At 41.4% G+C, this 24,584-nt stretch overlaps 1 protein-coding gene across 1 annotated transcript in view; it reads left to right on the top strand.

The window, feature by feature from the left end:
- Positions 1 to 8,432: 8,432 nt before the first annotated feature.
- The window catches only part of lekr1 (leucine, glutamate and lysine rich 1), an 81,511-nt gene continuing 65,359 nt past the window's right edge, over positions 8,433 to 24,584 (top strand). The window contains exons 1-2 of the mRNA XM_044353209.1: positions 8,433 to 8,551; positions 11,952 to 12,055. Of these exons, the coding sequence (XP_044209144.1) occupies positions 8,548 to 8,551; positions 11,952 to 12,055 (108 nt within the window). The 5' untranslated portion in view covers positions 8,433 to 8,547. The remainder of the gene's footprint in view (positions 8,552 to 11,951; positions 12,056 to 24,584) is intronic.

The following is a 24,584-nucleotide window of genomic DNA, read 5'->3' as shown; positions in this document are numbered from 1 at the left end:
TGTCTCTTTTTTCTCTCCTCCTTGCCTCTCTCTCTCTCTTTTTTTCTTTTTTCTCAGGAGACCAGAGTCGTGGCTGCCTCAAGGTGACTGGCAGTGCATGTGTGCCTGTGTGTGTGCATGTATGACAAGGTATCACCCGTGCAACGGGGCTACCACCCTGCCGAGACACAGCTCAAAGGACTCCCTTCACAGCTTCAGGCTGAAAAAAAGACATAAATGCCTTCGTGACTCGCCATATAGTGAAAGGAGTTTCCAGTGCAGGAGTCATCCACTGCAAGCATCATACGCATCTCCCCCTTCCTGCCACTGTGACGCATATCTTCCTTGTGTTTCATCAGCCATCACGCCTCAGGGTGTGTGGTGACGCAGAAACTGTGTGGGCTTCCTAAATCCAGACTACCTGACCTGGTTCGTGGGAGTTCAATTTTAATGGAAGCCCACAATATAAAGAATTCACAGATTTTATTACCTCGATAATGTCAGTGCGGTTATTGTTATTGAAATACAGACTTTTATGAATAAGTTGCAAACTCTCATATCATATCAAGATTTGTTGAACTGAGTCAGACAGTCATAGAAATTTGAAACAAACCCCTGTGTTGACTAAACTGATTTGAAAGAGAAAACAAAAGTGAAAAATACAATCATTTACCAAACAGTCCATTGTAAACAGTCATCACAGTTTATAGGCTGACTTCCCGGTGCAACTTAGACCTAGCTACTGTCACCTAACATAGTTTTCCTGTACAAGGAAGAATTATTACTAACGTTTTTTGTGCGTTCACTTTCAATATTACCCCCATATAAAGTCATTCAGATAACGTGACTGAACTGTTGACTTGTCTGATTATCTGAGTGCTCGTGCTTTTTGCACTGTTGTACTTTTTTGTACCAATGTTACCCTGTTCCCAGATCTCAGAAATGACTTTGGTGAGTATGAAGTTATCATGATGGATAACAATACCAAAAATTAGGCCCAAGTTGTAATAATATAGAATTATTCTTTATATTCACATGTATAATGCCAGAAGTATATGCCATTTGAAATATTTTGCTATGTAGCTTTTTCTTCCCCCATTTGTAATATTATTATGTTATTGCACATTATCTGAGACTTATTTTTGCACAAGAGTAAGAAATCATCATCCTAATAAGAAATTATCAAGGATTCCTGATACTTAAAAGCTGAATACATTCAACCTGCATTTTCCATCTGCATTTTTTTCCACAAAGCACCATCGCAAGCCACTCCCTCAACGTAACCATAAGCATGACTCATCTTTATTCATAGCACAGTGAATCTAAAACTAGAAAACATAGTAACGCTAACACAATGACAAAAACTGTAATCATTGTAAAATATTAAGTACACATTTGTATGGAAGTTGTCCTACGGCAAATAATAGCAATGATATAAACTCACTGATAACACCCTCACAGGACAACATTCCTTTGACAACAAATTCTTAACACAAGGTCCACAACTTGTGCCTCAGCTGATGAAGTAGCTCAGTTGTCATGGAGATGATTTAGTTGGATGTGACTAACAGTATGTATGGAATTTCTGTCACATGATAACACGTGGATGATATTGGTGTTCTTTTGCATCATCTGCTTTAGATTGCCTGTTATTATTCCTGCTCCTGTCTGCACACACTCAACATATTTAGAGATATCTGGTTTAACTTTGGCTGTACAGTGTTAAAAACACATTCCAAAGACTTGTAAATAACCCCAGGTAAATAATCCATCATATGACATATAATTCTTAACTTGGCCAAGACAGTTTTGTATCATTATTTAACTGTGCTGGAATAAAGTGTTCTCATATCAGGGTGTATATTACATTGTGTTCTGCTTGCTGTCAATCACCTGACACCCATGGAAAGAAATCAAAGTCTCCTCCAGGAAATAATCCCTCAAACACATGTTACCTTTTGAACTTTATTGTCTTAGCCAAGTCTTTCTTTGCAAGTTCATAAAAATACATTTTTAATTGTCTTTTAAAGGAAAGCAGTGACAGTTTTATATTCACAAGGATATTTAGAGTAGCTATGTGCCATAAACACGGAAGTGAAAGGTAATATGTTATATGACAGAATGGGAGCATGCAGATAAGGAAACAGGACATACAATGAAACCTGGTTGAGGTAAACAATCTAAAAATAATTAACTCAATTAGATCTAACGTTTAGCTGTCCCTGACTGCACCTTTTAAAACGACTCATCTGTTTGACGTCCCAGGCATCATAACCACAATGAAGTGGTATAATTCATAATTGTGGCTGGCACTCATTTATATTGCAGTGATGTATGTCGAAGTGAACTCTGTTTAACCCCGTGACAGCGTTCATTTATTCAGAAGGCACGTTGGCCTTACAGGACAAACCTGTTCCTTTTTCAAAGAAACTCTGTGGAGCGTTTGCCCTGTATGTCAGTGTGTGTGTGAACCCCACTGAGCTCATTAAACTGTTAATATCGCTGTCTTCCTCTTCACAAAACCTCACAAGATATTGCATGCTCAATGGCTGGAACACACAGTCATGCACATACACACAGGCACATACAAAGCCTCGCAAAGCTTTTCTGACTAAATGCGTGCCTGGCTGCTTGCTTAAACACACACATTCACACACAGACGCACACACACACGCGGCAGCAGCACAGCACTCTTATTTAAACTGATGTGAGTGCTGTCACGACATCCGACTAGTCCTATTTGTTCCACAGAAGCCTTGGCGTGAGAGAGCAGGGTCACCCCACTGGCTCTCATGCAAATCCATTCAGTACACACACGCGCGCGCACACACTCACAGACGCACACACGCACACACTTAATAGTCGTGCAGATAAGAAAAAAGACAGAGAGACAGACAGGCAGGCAAGAAGAGAGCCATGTAGAGATTCAAGCAGAGAGAGAGACGGGTGGACAGGAAAACCTTTAGCCAGGCAGACAAACAGACAAATCAACCTGAAGACATAGAGGCACACATAATGAAATTGTCAGATATGTAGAAAGACAGACTCGTGTCTAAAATAAACAATGGCTGAGTTAGGCCTTTGAGCTGTCCTGAGCTATATCACTCCCTGGTGGCCCCACATGGCAGCAAGAGCTAACTGTTTTAAGATTTATTTTTTTTTACAGATTCTTCGGGTGTAGTCCACATCTGTAACAGCATCTGTCTGTGTCTTTGGATTTCAAAGAAAAGAAACAAAACTGTAGAGACAAAAGACTCAGGTACACGCTAATAGTAGCTAAGCTAACACTAATGTTAGCAGTTGAAGGCTATATGCTATATGATGCACATTCAGCAGGCGGGGTAGTGGGGCAGTCTCATTGAATGACTGAGCTTTAGAGAGGAGTTCCTCCCCCCTCAGCCCCACTCTATTTACGCATAGTTATTATTCACACATGATGTGTGTGGAAAGCAGAGGGTTTCTGAATTAGCCAGCAAATCAGTTCTCCCGGTTTTTACGCAATTATAGAGTTGCAACGTTTTTGTGACTTACAATAATAAATAATATGGTCAATGCACCCATTTCCTTTATTGCCCTCTGGTGGGTGCATGAACTATAACACAGCCTACAAGCCAAGGCTATACAGTGTTGCTGACTGTTTTCAGTGGGAAGTAGCTAAAGCCTAGATGTCGCTAGATGACGTCACTGGCTAATTTGTATATATGCTGTCATGATGTTATTATATACATGCAAGATTTTAAAAAATGTAAAGAAAATTAAGTTAAATTAAACTAAACTGTCTGTAATTGGCTATTTCATTAACTATTTTTCTTTTCAATCAGCTTCTCAATGTGCATCTAAATCTACCCCTAATATTTATGCAGGCTGTTGTATCAACTCTAACTGAATAATCATAAATAGAGAGATGATCATGCACTGGAATAAATTCACTATTGTTAACTCTGTCTATTATGAAAAAACAAAATCAAACTTAGAAAGTAAAGTTAAATCATTTAGAATAAGAACAATGAGGATCAGTGATTGGTCATTTGATACACACCTTCACAGCTCATTCACGACTCTGTGTGGCTGATGATCGGTTCATTGAACGTGCTGCTGCTCTGTCCCACCCACTGGACAGTCAATCCAGAGAGCCACATTAGCGCTCATTGACTGAAAAATACTGACGACTCCCTTCAAGGTGAGGACTTAAGGTCTGTCCAAAAAGTTTCTAGATGTTACTAGCCGCTTTTTAGAAAAAAGCTAATAAAGGGGTCTTAAAAGACGCTAAAACTAGCAATAAAGTCACTAAGTTGACTTGGTATTTCTAGAGAGAAGTTGACACTTTTTGAATGGGAGTCTATTGAAGCCCAGGACTTTTGGAACCAGCATCTAGCGGCCATCTGTGGCATTGCCCTTTAAGGTACAGTACTTGCCTCAGGCAATGGTAGTTGCCGCTTGGCTAAGACCCTACCCTGAAGAAGATTGCTGATTTATCTCTGTAACCAAATGATGGTAATTTTTAATATAAACTTTTAAACCTGGTCTGCATTCGAGGATTACAAGGGATTAAGACATTTACAAGACATTTTGAGGGATTATTTGATGTTGTTATAATTCTTACTTCATATTTGTTGGGGTGTTATCATGTTTTGTTCTGATGTTTTAGTTTTCACATGTAGCTTTTCTCACCACTCTGCTGCCTGTGTTTAGGATTATTTGGACATCTAAGTCAATGACAAATTGCCTAAAATGGAAATAGAACAGAAACAAGAAAAAATCCTGACAGAGGTCCAGTGAGAGGCTGGCAAAACAGCATTGAAGGCAACACAACACAGTGATGCAGATAGGGCCTGTACGATATATATTACAGCATACAGACAGCAGAAGGGGACCATTTGGTGTTACCAAAGAGATACCAAGAAAAGCAGCTCCCATCTATAAAATGTAAAAAGTAATGGATGTAGCCATCATGATGTCACCCATTGGTTTGTGCAGTGCCGTTTTGAAGCCTTGAGTTTGCATTTTGACCGTCGCCATCTTGGATTTTTGGAGCGAGAAGTGACCATATGTGGATGAGAGGGTGGAGCTGACCCTAACGCTTGCTGCTAGCTGCTAGCTTGGTTAGCACAGTGCATTTACAGTCTACGGTTAACTGTCATAATATTAATGCTAATTTCCACTAGCCAAAAACAGTCTTAAAATCATTAAAACAAAATGTACTTAAGTGAAAACCTGAACATCCTCTCCTGAGAGGGTCTTTTAGTACGACCAAATGCTGAACAAGACTTTTTTAGGCAACCAAAATGTTACAATTAACTTTCATGAACTGAAAACACCCTTGGATATAGTGACAGCTATGACTATATGCTGTGAATCTGGGGTTACACCATGGTTACGTTACCTAACCAACGTTGTCAACATGGTAGTGTCTTGTCAATCACAACATAGCCATGCCCTAAAGCATACCCTGCTTTATCGTCTATTTTACTCAAAATGAACATCATGCTGTATTGAAGAAGACTTGAAACTAGCGAATGAGACTATAAACTCATTAGGAAACTGTTTACTTAGGTAACAAATCAAGTGAGAAGTAGGGTCATTTTCTCATAGACTTACATACAATTGGACGTCTTTTTAGGGGCAGTGGAGTTGCCCCCTGATGGCTGTTAGAGAGAATGCAAGTTTAAGGCGCCTCCACATTGGCTTCACTTTTCAGACCCGGAACTACCCGCTTGTTCCCATTAGAGAAGCAGAGTGAAACCAATGGGTGAATTGGGCTATTTGGGTTAACTGAGTGAGTAAGTGTAGAGAAGGTTATGTCATAAAAGTTATATCAGAATCCAGGAAAGAAGATAGACTGTTTCATTTCACAGCGTATGTCTATGAGTGCCATCCATGTCTCATCAGTTTCATAATTGTCTTCTTTCATTGTCAGTCACAGTTTTGTATAGCCTATGGAGCTCGTCCGGCAGTATTTTGTGGGGTTCTTGGTGAGTTCAACCTGCATGGTTGGCCATCAGATTTGCCCTGCATAGCCTAGCCCAAATATGTCAAGCGTGACAATATTAGTCATTTCATGCCAAAAAAAGAATAGTGGGTCATATTCAGCCCCCTCCCCCTCTTAAATCCATGCATGCACACACACACTTTCGCCTGTCGCCCATCCCCCTCTTCCCCCCCCCCCTCACACACACGCACGCAAGCACACACTCAGCATGCTTCATTATACACTTGCCCACACAGCATAGCGTGCCGGAAACAGACTCAATAGATGCCAAGCTCTCTGTCCCTGCAGGCTCAGTGCCCCTAAAACACTGTATGCACCTTCCCAAATTAGGTTAATTTGCCTTTGCCACAGAGACGGCAAAAAATACACTTTAGATGTTCCACAAATGATTGAAAAAATTCTTGATTTCATCCATTATTAACCTGTCCGAGTTCAATAATCAGACTAGTTAAAATGAAACAGATATGAGCTATACTAAAATTATGGCAATCATGACAATCAAAATGTTATGATGATACTGATGTAGCTAAATATGTTTAGAGTAGGCTATAATTAAAGTAGGCTTGAGTTTTTGCTTTCACGATTTGATATACTACACTGATAAACTTTATACATGACATAATGGCTGACAAGTGTGGTACAATTATACTGCCTTGTATACAATGTTGCATTAAAATTACAGTACGCTACCAACTCCTTCTTCTTATGCCCTTGCCATGGGGGCATTTGAGGATATGACATGGTTTCAGAGAGGGTAAGAGGGAGTGAGACAGAAAGAGGAGGAGGGGGGTTCAGAGAGAGGGCTTGTCTTCCCTCTACCCTCTTTGGCACAGTGGGGTGTGAGGTTTGATTATTGTCTCTGCCTGAGTACAGCATTTTTCCCCCTTTTGTCAGGTTCATCAATTTCTTTCTGCTGTGAAGGCAGATAAACAAGCACGGAAGGTAGGCTAGACTTGAGTGGGCGAGTGCAATTTCCATCAGAGCAACGGAGTCTGCACGATTCATTGATGGGTCCATAAATAGCACGACATACATCCCAAATGAAATCATACCAAAGATCTCTCTCTCCCTCTAGCTCTCTCTACCTCTCTATTAGAGTAGGTGACATCAACCCAGATTCAGACACAGGTTTGGTTTGGTCAGCCCCAGAGAAATGAGAGCAATATCACATAAAAGACCAAAATGCCTGTCCAAAGACATTTGTAAACCATTTATTACCATTAAATGACTGGTATTGTTAAAGCCCCTGCGGGAATGTCTGGCTGTTATTTCACATTACTTCTGAGGCAATGCATTAAATGCACCCCAAACAGAGCATGGACCTATGCATGCAAGCAGGCAGAGCTCAGCCAATGTGACTTCAAGGTGTTGTCTGTCGGCATTTTGTACACAAAAGCTTATTCATTCTTTATCTTTTACAAACAAAAAATTCTGATGATTATTATGTATATGTACAGAGCAAAAATCTATTATTACCTGATAGTATCCAAAAGTTGTTTCAAATGAGAGAAAGTTAACATGATTTGAGAGGAATTTACATGTTAAAAAACAATTAGTGAGGACTAATGTAAAACATCAATGTATCACAGTTAAAGAAGATAATTTATGGGACATATAGCACATTTAGTAAGTTTAAACCAATATTTATATTTGTTGTCCCAGTGTGTTAATCCTTCCAAGTTTATGAGTATGTTTTTTTGTGTTTCTGGAAATAGTCTGACATCTTGGAAATTGTATTAGCCATTTACCTAGAGTTACATTACATCATGACTGTAATAAGAAATACATGAGAGGATCAATATCAGTTTCATCTCAGTGCGCTCAGTAATATAAATTGATCCAGGATATGTTAAGCCTATCTTCACACTAAGACTGAAAGCAGATGGATACAGCTATCCTGTGACATTTAAGGTAAAAAAAATAAATATATATGGGGTCATCCTTAATTTCCAAAGTTTATTTATCTTTAATGATTACCTCCACTATAACTCTGTAGTTGCAAGTCATATATTCAACACAGGAAAGCCTTTAGCCTGTTCATGTCAATCAGGGTCCTTCCCATGTGAATCTTCCAGCTGCCAAAGCATAAAATTGAAGTGATGAGCAGAACCAACTGAGGTTTCATCCCCTGAGACATAAGACGCTTATGGTAAGGATGAACTGTTGCTCAAGTGGCTTCACACCACTGGCTGATAACACAGGAAAATTGCTCTCCACCAGACCAGGAATCATCTTTCTCCTCACCACGGATGTATTAAAAGAGATAATTATACATCCATACTCGTCACCTGTAACTTGATTTTGCTCCGTTTAAATTGCGACTGACTAAATTAAATAACTGAGAAATACACTACCGCTAGAAGTATGGTGGTTTGTGTACGATCATAATGAAAATCCACATGGGAGTCCTATTAAACTTTTGGATAGAAGGACAACTTCCTGTGCTGCGTGGCTACGTGCCAAAGCTACGTCGTAGCCATAGCAACACCCTGAGTACGTCTCATACCAGGAGAAAATCAGTCAAAATTTCGAGTATTTTGTGATTATTTTCGCCTTCATTCCAAACGAGACTATTCACCATGGGTAGGTAAATGTTTGTTCTGTTCACAAGTCATTCTTTCTGGTGTCAGTGGTTAAAGTTAGGTTAGGTGAGAGAGCGCACTGATTGTTTACATTGTTAGCTAATGTTAATGTTAGCGTTACGGTAGTTTTTGAGATGATCCGTTCATAAATAGTGTTCAGCTCTGGTTCTTTTGTGTATTATTTTCACACAGTTCTCGTCCCTCATTTAATAAAAAGGAACTCACAGAATTGTGGCTACAGTTTAAAATAGAGAACGTTCACTAAGCCTGCATTTAAACAAAACTGCATTTTGGACTCAGTTTTCACATTGCTAGTAAATAGGGACGGTCATTTTTAGTAGTTCAGGATTTTATGCTCTTCGAGGAAATGGTATATTTCTGTAATTTGCATGAGATATATAAACTATGAACTTTCTTGAGATATCTACTGTATAAAGAAATATATACCCCCCTTGAATGTGAAATAGAACTATCATATTATTATTTCATTAATGTGCCCAAAGTCTGCATGTTTGTACTGTGTTTTCATCCATGTAAATAACTTTATTTATATAGCATGTTTCAAGAGCAGAGACGTCACAAAGCACTTCACAGAGGAGATAAAACAACACACATTCAGACATAGCCTAAAACACAATAAAAAAACACAATAATTAGAAACTAGAAGAATTACACAAAGGCCAGTCTGAACACATGGGCCTTGAGCTGCTTTTTAAAGGTCTCCACATAGTCCACAGATCTCTAATCCAAAGGGAGAGAGTTCTAAAGTTTAGGAGCCACAACCTCAAAAGCACAGTCTCCTTCCTCGTTCTAGGAACAACTAGCAAACCCTGATCAGAAGACCTTAGAGACCTACTGGTGACATAGGGCTGCAGTAGATCTCTAATGCAGGCAGGTACCTGACCATGCAGAGCTCTATAGCTGATCACAAGAACTTTGAATTGGATTCTGAATTTGATGGGGAGCCAATGAATCAGAATCAGTGTCACATGAGACCTTTTGGAGCACCTGTTCAAGAGTTTAGTAGCAGCATTTTGGACCACCTGTAAACGATCCAGGGATGTTTTGCTGAGGCAGGTGAAAATGTAAATGTAAGCATGTGCTTTGACTGTATCAGTAAACTTAACTCACCACTTCAATTTACCTTTGTTCCTTAAAGTTTGGACATAAAGGAGGCTTAGGTTTCCGAAACCACTATAAAAAAACTTGGTGAACACTTTAAACAATAATCTTTGTGGATCAATAAATTCTCACATTTTCAGTTCCATCTGCTTTCTTCAGGATGACATTTCTTCATCTCCCTGGTCCTCCCATCAGTAGTCAAATACTTTTTGCCCATCAGTGCTTGTCTTTGTGCTCGTGTCGAACTGTGGGCCCTCATGAGTGTATATGTTCGTGTGTATGTTTCCTCTCACGACTCAGGCATGCGTCCATGCAGAATAGATGAGTTTATGAACAGCTTGCCTCTCTCACATTAGACTGATTAATAGTTCAATCATGGCTAAAACGGACAAAATGTCACGGGGGAACAGTTGTCATGCAAAATCAGCCATTTCTATCGGCGTCCGTCTAAAAGTATAGGCCTGCTTAATGCTGTCACAGGGCGTTACTAATTTATCTGTGTTGTGTGAGTCAGTGATTGCTGATCTCTGCTGTGTTTTAAATGCAGAGCCTAGAGACAGTAGGGGGGCAATCAGGCTATTAGCGTGCGTGAGCATGAGGCCTGCTCTTAGATCGGGCAGGGTTTGTGTGTCTGCACTGGTGTGTGAGTGTGAAAGAGACAGAAGGAGTAAACATGCTTGTTTACATGCTAGTGCTGAAGTCTTTTAACGTGTGTATCAAGTTAAACCTGCCTGCCTTTGCATGAGTTCTTTGATTGTATGTGATTGGATGTGTGTGCACGTTATGCTTGTGTTTGAGCCGTGTATCCTCTCACTTTATTTCCCTCTGATGGTGTGCAAGGGCATTTAATGTCTGGCATGCAGCAGTGCTCAGGGGACCATCTGATAGGAGTGACCTCTGGCCCCAAGTTAGCCAGAGGTATTTAATCTGAGGTCAAGTGTTAGGTTGGCGTGATGCTTTCCCCTTTGATAATGGTGAGCTGATAGATAAATGCCCTGAAAGCATGCACAGACAGATAGGCTGCGTTAGGCTTGCATTACTATGACCTCCTTCACCCACAGCAGCCACATTACTGACTGTACCTTAGCAACCAGTCGGCCACTATTACACAATATCGGAAAGCTGGACTTTCCGTGGTTTGCTAACTGAAACAACTCAGTGCTGGTACACAAAACATTTTCTTTCTTTCTACATTTAGCCTACACATAATACAATTAAACTATGATCGTCATCATTAATTGACAAAAACATGCAGAAAAAGAGTTATTAGAACTTTTTCTTGTTTGGAAAGTTCCCACACTTGAATGTTGAGTCAGTCCTTAGTAAACCTTGTGTTGCCCAGCAGTGGAAGGACAAGCTAATGTATGGCTGTGGAGTCAAAATACCCTCAGCTCTGAAATGCCATAATCTACAGTCTATAAGCTTAATGCCATAAGCTTGACTGATTAATCTATTGAATAGAGTGTATGTCAAATGGGTTTAATATGGTGGACATCACGCTAAGGGATTTAGCCTTACATTAACCTCACAGGCAAAGTGCTATTAATCAGTTTAAAAGTACCACCCACTTTATCCTGAAAAGAGTAGTCGATATTCCTGGATAATATTGTGGAGGACTCTATGTACTCTATGTACATAATATTGTGGAGGACACATTGTCTTAGGACAGTTTTAGAAATACTTTGATGTCAGGGTTTTATCTTCTTTTGACTTTCAGAAGTATTAGTAGGTACATTTTTGTTTTTACACATATGCTTTTTTTGCTGGAGGCTGCTTTTGGCTGCTGCTGTAAATTGGTAAAGATAGATTTTACACAGGAATGTGGAAGTTAAAGACGAAGTACTTGACAACCATTTAAAGCATAACTCACTGTTAACAACAACAACTAACTGTTAAACGTTAGCTCAGAGACAGTACTTAAGAAAGAATAAGTATAAATGTGTTGAATTTTTTGCATTTTCCTTCCCAACATATCAGTTTGCAGTAGCATAATAATTGCAGAAATTTAAAATATGTACAGTAATTTCTTACATATGTATGACTAAATATACTATGGTAAACAAAGGCCCTAAATTCACCCCCGTGTTATCACCGAACACCTCTTTTATGTCTTGATTTGTGATATTGTTAGCCATGCTTTTTGTGGACTTCAAGAAAGCGTATTGTTTTGTTTCTTTATGCATAAACGCTCACATTGCTTCACCAAATGAAAATCCATAACACACACTGTACACCACTTCCAGTATAGCTAATCCTGCCGGTCTTCTGCTTGTTCCCAGGAGACAAGGAGAGATCTATGGAGGCAGAGCAGGAGGAGGAGGAGGAGATGAAAATGATTCTTTACTGTCCTCCGATCTACCCGCTGCCTAATGAGATAAAAAAGGTAAGAAGTGATTCAAAAATCATGCTCCTGAAATGTCTGGCAGGTATCTTGCTGAGTTTTTGTTTCAAGTTATAGCTGAACACCAAAACCCAACCCTCATCAGTGCCAATGTGAAATCATCTTCAGCACACACATGTATGTATGTAGCCCATACGTGTTACCTTCCAAAGCAACATGCTAATGAAAGACCATATTTACACAACATATGCTGTTAACAAATGTGATTCTTTTTTTTTTTTTACAACCCAGAAATATAAATATGTTGAAAACACGTTTGTTACATCTTGATGAATGTCTCAGCACTGCATTCTCTCCATATGCTGCAGTAATCCATATGATTTGACTAAGAAATGGGACAATGTCGCCTCTGTTAATCTTCCATCTGTTTTAAGATAAAGCAGACAGGAAGTAACATGGCAATGATGGTGTGTTGCTTTATATCCTTGTCAATGTCAGGTGGCAGTTACGTATTGCCATATGATATGCCATATGGTATGAATATAAATTAGCAGGGAATGTCTTTGGCTTTGCCCTCTTGAACAGGAAGGACACAGGAAGTTTAGCAATCTATTCTCTCTGTGAAAGAAAAATTATTATTTCCACAGACTACTATTCCCAGAAATTAATACTTTTTTCTTTCAAGCTGATACTAATGCATTTTTGAAGTAACGCCATGTATCTTGAAAAGGGTTTTATATGGCCTGGCATTATTAAAATGTACTGAGCACATACAGACGCAAGTAATTCTGCTAAAGCAATGTCTTGGCCGTGGTTGTAACCAGTAATTTTACCTCCCATTCAGACACTGCAAAGGCAATACAGAGTGTTGTCCCTGATCTTTAGCAAAGTTTATTCATTTCTATTGCCGTCGGGAATTCAACCAAGTTGGCAACATTTCTACCTGAAATAGTAACCTTTTTAGAAATCATCACCAATCATCTCTTTGAATATTTCAAACGGAGCAGCTGGCTGGTAATGAGAGTGACCTCTGCGGGCCGAGAAAACTACAGACTCATTTTCTTTCTTTTCTAGTCTCCCCTGCTCTCGCCTCAATAGAGAGGAGTCCAGAGCTGAATGCCTTTTGTCCATGTTGTCTCATTGATTTGTTATTTAAGATTCCTGTTTTCTGGCCTTCTTCACTTTATATCAAGCTCTTCTTCTTTTCTTTTTTTTTTTTGGCAGAAACCTGTCTTACACATGCACAGTCATATGGAATATAGCATGATGGATATGGATAAGCAATGCAGTAGACAACTAAAGATGGACAGTATATGATGTGAAATTATGTAACAAAGTATCAATCTTTTAAAGGATAAGGATAAGAAACTTGGGTGTCAGTTTAGTGATTTCTTATTCGGTTGGTTTTAGATAATCTGCTTACAACCAGTCTGATCTTCTCACCGCTTGTTTTCATGTGCTGTCAGACTTCTTGTAGCCATGACGTGTTTCCAGACCTCACCATTTATTTTCACGAGGACAACGTTTATTATAACCAATAGAACAAACATAAAAGCTACAAATACAAGACGTAATTTGTGATAATTTCTAAGTATCTTTTATGTGTTTCGTGACTGTACATTGTCAGTTACACTTTGTGGCCCATTGGACACAACATGGCAAAATGGAGCAGGGGTCACAGGGCAGGATTACTTAGTAGACCTATGAGACGGCTCTCTGTGCTCTGCCCTCTCTTTCGGTTCCTCTGTCTAGTTCTCTCTAGTAATTTCTGGAATTTCTCATTGAGGCCAATAGATGGCTGTGAACAATGCACCCCCTGGTGTTATGTTAGGGTGGTCATTCCATGCCCATGCACGGACAACCCCCCCCCCCCCCCCTGCCCCCCCCCCCCCCCCCCCCCCCCCCCCCCCGCAGACATCTCCCACAAACACACCCATGCATGCACATTGCACACAAACACACAAACAGTCCATTCTCCCATCCAACCATTCGTCCATCTGTCTTTCTGCCTGCTGCGCCATGGTCAGCACACTCAAACGGGAATCCATTTTATTTATTGATTTCTATGGCGAGCATCCATCTCTCCCCAGTGTGTGTGTGTGTGTGTGTGTGTGTGTGTGTGTGTGTGTGTGTGTGTGTGTGTGTGTGTGCATCCGTGTCAGTCCTCCTGTTTATGATTTGTCACAAGGGGCATGTGATAACCAGACACAGAGCAAAAGAAAGAAAGAGAGACAATAACAAAGAATGAAAGAGGGAGGGAGAGCCTGACATTTTGCTCACAGCCCATCTGGTTCAGTCGCAGGATCTACCTCCCTCCCTCTCTCTTTTCCTCCCTCTGTCATCCACTCAGATTCCAATAGGTCCGTAAAATAGAGGATGTTCTGGGCTTAGCCCCCCGCTGAGAACACTTCAGCACCATTTATGGGAGGAGGCTTAGGTGGCTGGGGGTGAGCGGAGAACAAAAAACAGAGGCAGTGTGTGTTGCAAGTGCAAAGCTGTGGGCAGCGCCATGTGTGCTAGTCGGCGTGGGAGGCAAAGAGGAGGCGGTGCACTAACAGGCCCATTTAAGTGCTGTTAATCCTGGTGTGCTGGGAGAGGGCTGGCACCAAGGTTTAGTGGTGGGCTGCTGAGAAGAAGAGCGCTGTGGTTACACACACACACACACACGCACAAACACACACACACCAAGCCTCCCACCCACACACACGGGCACAGAAACACATACTTGCACATAACTTTCATACAGACAGTGTCTTTACTGTATGTACACACACACACACACACACACACACACACGTGGTATACATACAGTTATACATTGCCAGACAGTAGTTTGATTAAAACTTCAAAGTCAACAGTGTCAGACAGGGTGTGACACTACCAACTACCAACCTGGGTTTCCTTTTCATGTGGCTTCTCTCCCTCTTTTCAGAAACATGCAGGTCGGGCGGATTAAAAACATATAATTTTCTTTGAGGTATAACTCTCTGTTGGACATGCAGCATCTGGTCTGGCAGCCTGTGAAAGGCATCGCTCTTTCTTCTGTCCGGTGCATGCTGGGATATTAGTAAAGAGCATTAAGCTGGTACAGATAATGAGGAACTTTGCCACTCTGGGGGTGTTTCACAGATCTGTTTCAACAGTGACAGTGACATCCAAAAAGCTTTCACATTCCTCTGAACTTCTTTCAAAGTTTGCATGGAATAAGTCTTCATATAGTTCCAATAATCTGCACTACTCGTATTCAAATAATCAAATAAGATGTTTCCTATTGTCTTCTAACTTCTTACTTGCTTGTTTGGGTGAGGTTGATGGGAGAGTAGGGACCTGTTTTATTATTTTGCGTCATATTTCTGTGGAGCGAAAGCCCATCCATCCACATGAAAGTTTCTGCAAGCATAGCAATTTTTGCACTTATTTTGTAATTTATTTTAAATTAGCTGAGAGTGCATGCTGCTTTTCAGTTTCACCCTGTCATGTGAATACAGTCGCACTTCCCCTCAGTCCCTTTCTTTGTCTTTCTCAAGGGCACACTTATTATTCAGAAACCAGGGAGCATTACTCCCCCCTTTCATAGATGGTAGGGGGATTGAAAATTACATTACATTAAAAAGTTGGAGTGTAACTGTAAGAAGATGAAACACCATCCAGTGTGACTGTACCATACATATATGTGAAGGCTTATATAATACTAAAAGACAGGATTTTACAAGTTACAGCTGCAATCACAGTAGAATATGCAGGTCATGTTGCAAAGTAATCTACCTGGAATGTGCACTTATTTGATTGGCTAACATAGTGCCTTGCCTGATGATTCATTGTGTTGCAGCAAAAGTTGAGCCAGGTTTAACTTTTTTTTATGTGGGTAAACCCTGCATTAAGCCCTCTGCATCAGGATTCCTGCTGTGCTAACACAGCGATGCAGTGCAAGTATTGGTGTGATAATGACGTGAGCCATTGTCTATTTCTACCTCCAAAACTTAAAGAAACAAAGCTGTTTCACTCCTTCCGTACTTGGCAGGATTTTTCTCCAAGTTGTCAAAGTGACTCTTAAACTTAGAAGATGTATTCCCTGTTTCCTACCACAGTGTTCTAGTCCAAATGTGGTTGAAGGATTAGTTGTTTTCAGTGCAGCACTGAGCAGAGTACACCACAGCCTTTTTACGCAGCAGCCAAGCACCTTTTGTTCTCCATGAGGTGCTGATACTACTTATTCACTTCTGAAGTGTCGCAGTCTGAGAGGAGCTCCAACACACAGTGTAACAGGACAAGACGTTCACCTCCTAGAGAGAGGGAAGCATGGGGGGAGAAAGGGAGGGAGAGAGAGAGAGAGGGAGAGAGAGAGAGAGAGAGAGCGAGAGCGAGAGAGAGAAGGAGGGAAAGTACTCCCTGCTAACTTCTCAAATGTTGTGGTCTGTGAAGAGCTCCAAAACACAATGTAACGGGACAAGATGTTCACTTTACAGATAATTAGAGAGCGAGTGCAGAGCGGGGGGGGGGGGGGGGGGGGGTGGAGATGGGGAGCATGTTGCTGTGTGTGTACAGGAGAGATAAGTGACTGATTTTCTGTTTCGTTTTTATCAGAAAGAATCAATGAAGAAAAACAGAAAAGACCCAAACTGTAGGCACTATCCCTGTCTGTCATGCTGTACACACACACACAAACAAACACACACACACCTACGTAGAGATACATATTGAAACACACAAACACACCCACCTCTCTCCTTCATGAGGAGGAACAGGAGATTATAGACAAAATACTTATAATGGCTGTGTTTACCTACCCCCTACCTTCCACACATGTATACACACACACTCACACTGCACGCCATGGCATGCATTCACTACCTGTGTGACTCTAGTTTCATTCATAATTGAGGAGGTGCTGAGTTTTGTTAGCCAGTGCATTCACATTATAGTGTGTCTCAGCCTGAGGCTGCCATCCCTCCTTCAGTGTCTCCGCAACATGGTACTTTTCCCCCTTTCTGTCTCTTTCTGGGTCTCAGTGTGTCTCTCAATATATTATCAGCTGTATATGTGACTCTACATGGACAACTCACAGAGACACTGGATGTCACCCAAGCCCTGACTGGTGCTGACTGGTGTGGCTCCCTGACTGACTGCTGTTCAAGCATTGTGTGTGTGTGTGTGTGTGTGTGTGTGTGTGTGTGTGTGTGTGTGTGTGTGTGTGTGTGTGTGTGTGTGTGTGTGTGTGTGTGTGTGTGTGTGTGTGTGTGCGTGCGTGCGTGCTCTAGTATTCCTATTTTTGTGAGGACCAAACTGAGTTTTATACCTCGAGAATAAAGACATTTTTGCAGTGTGAGAACACTGGTCCTCACTTCTTCAAAGACTTTTAGGGTTAAGGTTTGAATTTGGTTTAGGTTAAGCTTAAGGTGGGTTTTGGGGGTAAATGGAAAAAAAGAGTGAGAGTGATTTGCTCCATGTGCACCTAAACACCTGCTGTGGAGCTTTACTTTTAGTGTTTTACCTTTTCCTGCCCTGAAGGCAAACACGCCATCACATCCGACTTGTCTAATAAATGGAACAGGCACAATTCCTCATTGTGTTTGTGTCAAAGGACATACAGTATTCTGAAATTCTCAACCTATTTATTAGGCAGTACACCCATACCTACTCATTATGTGTCCTCTTAATCCATTGCACATGCTACTAAACTTGTGTGTGCGTGTGTATGTACATTTACCTTTTTTCTCCTTTTTCTGTTTTAATGTTTTATCATCCTGTAAAGCACTTTGAACTGCATTTGTTTGAAACACAAATAAATTTGAACTTGAGTCATCCTCCACTCACATGAGTGAAACAATTCCTTTTAATAGAAAATGTTTGATCTCTTTTATCATCGAATGTTATAAAAGAGCCTGACATGTGCAAAGGCTTTATTGTAAGAATAAAACAATACAGCAGTGGCAGCAGTGCAAAGACTGACATGTCTTCATATAGTCTGCAGTCTACATACAGTATATACAGTGTGTTCTTTGGGACACCTCACAAGAGACTCAGTAGTTGCAGAAGTTACAACACTGAAACACTTTTTGTCACCAGACAAGTCTGGTTTGTTCACTCGAGAGCTTCTTCTTTCTTTTCTACTCATATCTCACACTTCGTTAATGACTGGTTTGATTCTTATAACATCTTCCGCTGTCTTTCCGCGTCCTTCCGCGTTTATCTGTTTCAATATAAAGACCGATGTTGTCTCTCCTGAGTCTCTGTTCTGTCTTTTGTGCCTCTGACTATTGACTGCCCAACTGTGGGCTCTCAACCACTCTTGCTTCTCCCTCCTTCCATCTATCCATTTTTAATGCGAGCATGCAAAGTCTTCTAGAGGAAAAGAGGAGAGAACAGGAGACACAAGCCAGATGTCCCTGTGAGCTACACTGTGCTACACATCTCTCTTTTTCTCTTCTTTCTCTGTCTGTCTCATTTTCTTTCTCTCTCATTCCCTCAGTTCTCCTCTCCCTGAATAATGGATAGTTTAAAACCAGACACGCTCCTCCCTTTCTTTCCCCCAATCCTCCTCCTCAATATGACCTCAGGAGGTCGCTGGGTAATGGTGGCACATGTGTTGTCTGTTCGCTCTAATCAGTGTATTTCAGACTTGCTCCCTTCCTCCTCCTCCCTCTTCATCATCGTCCTCCTTCTTCCTTCTCTGGTGCTGTTTTTCCTGTTCCGCCCTCACCTTTCCTGCCCTTTTTTAGTCTGTTTTCTAAAATCTGGGGCAAAAGAGGGAGATTAAGAGAGAGAGAGAGGGAGAGAGAGGGAGAGAGAGAGGGAGGGAAGTTTCATCAGGTGAATGCTGATCTGCAGTAATGACTGAGAGACAGTGGGGGGATTATTGTGCAATATTGTCACGGGTGTTGTCTAGAGTTTGGTAATACAAAGTGACAATATTGCATGATAATCCACGGGTCATTACAAGGTCACTGTTGCTTTTATGAAGCAGTTGCCATGCCAGCCACTGTGGCAGTTGTTTTTTTTTTTTTTTTAAAGATACATGTTAATCAAGTGTTCAGACATTCCTAGTACAAAACAAAATCCACATGAAAACAGTGTTTCTCGCACACCCAGCACCCATATTGTTGAGTGTTTTTTGAGTGTTGAGTCATTTTAGGTAGTTCTCATCAGGCAAGTGCTCATTTTTTCTGATAAGTTTGTTTTTAATTAGTTATTTGACAATATAAAAAGGGGGTGTGATGTCATGATTGACAGCTGTGACAGCCGCTCTCAAACCTCTGTCGGGCGGCGGGATGGCTGAGGGGGCGTCATGTGAAACCGCCCGACTCTACTATGCTCTACTATCTGGCTCCAAATGACGTCACACAAGCTAGATGGTGGCTCCCAGAAAAAAGATATTTTGGCTTCACTATTGCATAGCGGTAGGAAGTGGAGAGGCGTCGTTCATATTTATTTACAGTCAGTGCTGTAGACTCAATATTTTACGCTGATTCTTCATCCGTCATACTGAGAGAAATTGTCAAAAGGACGATCGGTAGTTTTCTCAGTGGATTATTGTTCAGTATAGCCACAAAGATGTTTTTGTGTTTCCATCAAGTAGTGCAAAGTTAACTCTCTTCATGGCTGTAAAATCTCACTCTGTTGCACTTCTTACCATCAAAAGTAAGAGGAAGAGGAACGTACAGAAAAGTAAAACACACCACCAGAGGATGTGATTTTCTCTTTAACATTAAATTATCTTTTTTACTTTTATCTTTCCTTGCACAAAACTTGGCCTCTGGCGTTGCCTCAGGTATTTGTGCTTACAGTCGAACTGAATTTGTTTTGGCTGTAAGATGTTTAATAACTTTAAGATCTTCTCTGTTTTTACTCATTCATAAGTGTGTGAAGCTGCTTTGCACGATGTACTCAGATCCAGCACAAAGTTAAACACCGCAGACGACAGAATTTGCTCTCGCTCGCTCAAGAGCTCAAGTTAAACGAGGCTGCGTTTTGCTTTGCTCCGCCGGCTGTCGTCTAGTCAGACATAATGACATCTAATTTCAGCTGATTTAAACTGCAAATGACAAATACAAGAGTTGGAACAATTTTAAAGGAGGTACGCGTTCATTCACAAATTGGACGGCAACAGAAAAGTAGAACGTGCACGGATAGACAGGCAGGCAGGCAGGCAGGCACACGCGGTTCAACCAGTGTTACCTCCTCTGGCCTCTCTTGGCTTACTGTGCCGTGCCATGTCGTGTCGTGCCGAGTCGTGTGTTGTGATGCGTGGTCTAGTGGGGCTAACGGAAGCACATGTGTTGTCTGCTAACTCTGATTAATGTAACAGACTATACTCCCCCTTCTCTCTCTCTCTCACTGGCTCTTTTTTTCACTGGCTGCCCTGCTGTCCTGCCTTCACCTCTTATGTCTGCACTCAACCCTGAGAAAGACTCCTCATTAAATTATAATACGCTGCTATTCTGTTTTTTTGATGGTATATAGTGTATAGTATATTTTAGTGTATAAAGTAACCGACGTAGGTACAAATGGTACAAAGTGCAGGTGCAGGGTTCAGAACAGTTCAGATTTATTGTGCTGAAGAGTCAAACTAGCTTTCAGAGTTTGTGCTACAGTATTCATACAGTTTTGATATTGAGTAGGAAATATTCGATCATGCTAGCCTATCCAACGCTATTTGGTAATTTAGTCTAAAGTTATTGGCATAGCGTTTTGTGGTTTGAATTATTTTGTGTTTATGTGAAATGTAATTTAAAAAATTCCCAGTTTACATCATTATTAAACTGATTTTTCATCAAGTGTCAGATCAGATATGTTCACCATATTTCATATGACCTTTTATGTCCTTTAGTCTACGGCGGTCATAGATCAACAGGCTGACAACTCGCAGCAACAGTTACATCTGGCAGTTACTGCGTGTAAATATTTAGTCATAACTGATCTGTAAGAACTAGTTTGTATGGTGCAACCTGTTTTATATTAGTGATGCATATCTCCGGTTGGGGAACACGCACATTATAACTTCTTTATTTCTCCAGGACTCCACTACTGATCTGTGTAGAAACTACTAAGCTTTTTGTCTGCAGTATAATAAAATTCATACGGGTATATGATCCAATTTAATTTGCATTTCAAAGCTGCACAGCATCTCAACAGTGCAAACAGTTATTTAAATAGAGCAGTAAGACAAAGGCAAATTACTGTATACTACACTGTATAACCTTGACTACAGCACAACTTCCCAATTATCTTGACACCAACACATACATCAAGTATATGTTCATATAACTGACACTGTGGCATTTTATTTTCTGTCTGGGTGGTTAAATTAGGCCTCACTTTCCAGCGCCTCCAATTTGTAGTATGATAAAGCTACCCAACTGCGGTGGGCACAGTCGCTGGTCTTCCGGAGACGAGATCAGCCAACTTTAAGAAAACATTTGAAGACAAGTGATTAGTTGACTCCCGCACGACCAAAACCCAAACGCATAGATAGAACAAAATGGACAGCTCAGCTAGTCCTCTCCATGCTGCCTGCTCCTCAGGCTAGTTGTTTGTTGTTGTGTGTGCCATGCCATGCCGTGCTGTGCCTCGTCCTGTGTTTGGATGTGATGTGATGCGTAGCCAAGTGCCGGTCGAAGCAGCCATAGGTGATTCTTTCCCTGCCACTGCCCTTTTCCCTGCTTCCACGCAAAGGAGCAAAGTGAGGTGGGCAGCCAGGCAGACGGGTGAGGGAAGGCAAGGTACGAGAAGATACGCAAATGGGAGAACAGCCAGTCAGGCGATAAACATGCAACCCTGGATTATACCTCCTCTAAGCGCTCACTTTATTATAGCCCTTAATTTCTTTTTTTCTACCTTTCTGACTCAATCAACCCTCCGAGCCATGGTTCAACTCTCTCCTCCCTGCACTTTGTCTGTCTCTGCTGACTTTGTCCTGACTTTCTTGTGACTTTTTTCACTTCTGCTTTCTGCATTCTCATAACTGTGCGTGTGTGTGTGTGTGTGTGTGTGTGTGTGTGTGTGTGAGAGTGATCCAAACAGACACACACAACCCAGACACTGGCCATCTCACATACTTTGATTCATCCACTGTACAATACAGTATGCCCCTGATCTGTCTGCCCCCTCCCTTCTCTCCTCTCCGCTGCTCGCACGCCTCTGCCCCCCTCTTGCACTTGCTCTCCATCCCTTGTGACCGCTACTACCCCTCCTTTTTTCCTCTTCCACACATACCCACATACACACACACACACACACACACACACACACATACATACAGACACAGAAGCATATTCATTCACACAGACACACACACACCATGTTGTGGTCAAGGAACTTACACACACACACACAAATATTCACACACATGCCCACACGAACACTCATGCACTCACGATAAACACACACACGCAGTTGTCATGTGATGTGTGCTGCGCCATGGGGTCCAGATGAGTGGAATCTCAGTGCTGGCTCTCGCTACACTGAGCACCACAGGGGGTCTTTATCGTCGCAAAGATCAACAAAGCCACAGTCACGAAGCGCCGTCTCGATCACACACACACACACAGACACACTAACACGAGCACACACATGCATACGTGACTATGTACGCAAATGCGCCCAGGCATATTCACGCACACACGCTGACAACACACAAAAAAGCAAAAAGAGAAAAAAAAGCAACAACAACAAAGCACTCACACATGCACACAAAGTGACAAAAGCTCACAAAAACATTCTCATTTCGACACGCAAAGACAAGAGCACAGCTGGCCAATGTTTTCAAGAGGACACACACTTCACAAGCTCTCATGCACTGTCGCAGTCCAAAAAAGAAAATCATTTAGGAAAATTTGGGGGGAAAAAAAAAACAAAAAAAAAACATGGATAAGTCCCATAACTACTTAATCCCTTCTTAAATGCTTGCATGATCTATCGTGTCTGTGATTTCACGGACAGACAGAGAGAAGCGGCATGAAGTGCCAGCTAAGCAGATATACAGAGAAAGCATTTGTTACTAGATTGAAAGAGAGAGAGAGAGAGTTTAAAAGAGAGAATTCAGAAGGATCCAGGTATGATGTGAGGCAGCTCTCCTGCCTTTGTCTTTTCCATTCTACATCCACCACCCATCATCATATCGCTTGATTAAACCTAACCCTAATGCCTCTAATCCTCCAGGCACCCAAAAAATGCTCAAGCGCGTTGTACCCCTCCATAACATCTCAAAACAGATTTCAATGCGCGAACAGTTGTGCTTCTGTACGTCTGCGACCATGTTTGTGAACAAGAGTTACAGTTTTTCTAGCCTCACTTCTTCCCAAAATTGCACAATGGTATTCAGGTTTTTCAAGTACCGAGGATTAGAGAAAATAAATTGTTTAGTCTGTGTGTTTTTTGAGGATCTGTTGTGGCCTGCTGTATGCAATATTATGTTTCTTGCCTGCTGTGTGTATCCTGCAAGCTGCTTCTCCTTCAGTAAAAGCCTCGACCCTCTACTTATCTGATAAATGCAACTTAGAGACAAACATGTTTTTGTTTTTGTTTTTTTGGACAGAATTTGGACAAGCTGAGAGTTTTTCTCCTGTAGCATCAGAGACCAAATATATGTTTGAGGTAGTTACGAAATCCACAAAGAGCGGAGAGGAGCAGTTCAATGCGGAAAACTTGAGAGAATTTAATCTGCTCAACATGCAGGCACTTAAAGGAACAAAGAACACACAATCCAAGTCTTTTTTTGTGTTTTTGTGCCTTTCAGTGCCTGCATTTGTTATCAAGAAAAAAATGAGTGTGCACATAAATAGCTCTTCAAGCCTTTAACATACAACATACAACTCAGAAGTTTATTAGCAAAACTTTGGTTTGTTCATTGGTAATTATTTGGATTTGGAAACTGTGTGTCAAGTACATACTACAGTGTGTGCGTGCATACTTGTGTGTGTGTGTGTAAGTGTCAGCATGCCTGGTTGGTCAGTTTTTGGTCTACTGCTGTAGGTCACGGAATGCATGTTTGGGTGTAGGTGGGTGGACAGGGGGTATAGTGTGTATTCGTGTGTGTGTGTGTGTGTGTGTGTGTGTCTGGTATCTGTGTGTATGTGTATTTGTGACAGTGACCCACTTCTGGTGTTTTGATGAGCCAGATGGGTCACGGCAGCTGTAGGGGAAGAGGCGGAGGTGGACAAGGGAGAAGAGCAGGAAGACGAGGGGGGAGAGGGAGGGAATTTTAGAGGAGGAAGACAACAAAGAGGAAAAAAAAAAAAGGGGGATGTGAGGTGAAGGTGGAAGATTAGGGAAAGATGGAGGAGGAGCGGAGAGGCGGAGGGAAACGTTGAGGGAGAGGAGCTGTCAAAATGGGAAAATTAGATCCTCTTATGTGTCTGGTCTGCGTGTAGCGGTCCACCTTTACCCTCAGTACTACATGAGACAATGAGCGCAGACATTAGTGCACAGACACACGCGCAGACAGTCAGGGAGTTAAAAAGGCGTAAATTAATTATGTTTCTCATCCTGGCAAGACACCAACCACCCACAGAATGCGCCCACCCTGCCTGTTGGCCCCCACCTGCACCCCATGCACCACTCCACCCCTCCTAAA

The sequence above is a fragment of the Thunnus albacares genome, chromosome 6 (assembly GCF_914725855.1).
Source record: "Thunnus albacares chromosome 6, fThuAlb1.1, whole genome shotgun sequence".
Taxonomy (NCBI): Eukaryota; Metazoa; Chordata; class Actinopteri; order Scombriformes; family Scombridae; genus Thunnus; species Thunnus albacares.
The sequence above is the reverse complement of the archived record's forward strand: the minus strand, read 5'-3'. Positions and strand labels throughout refer to the sequence as shown.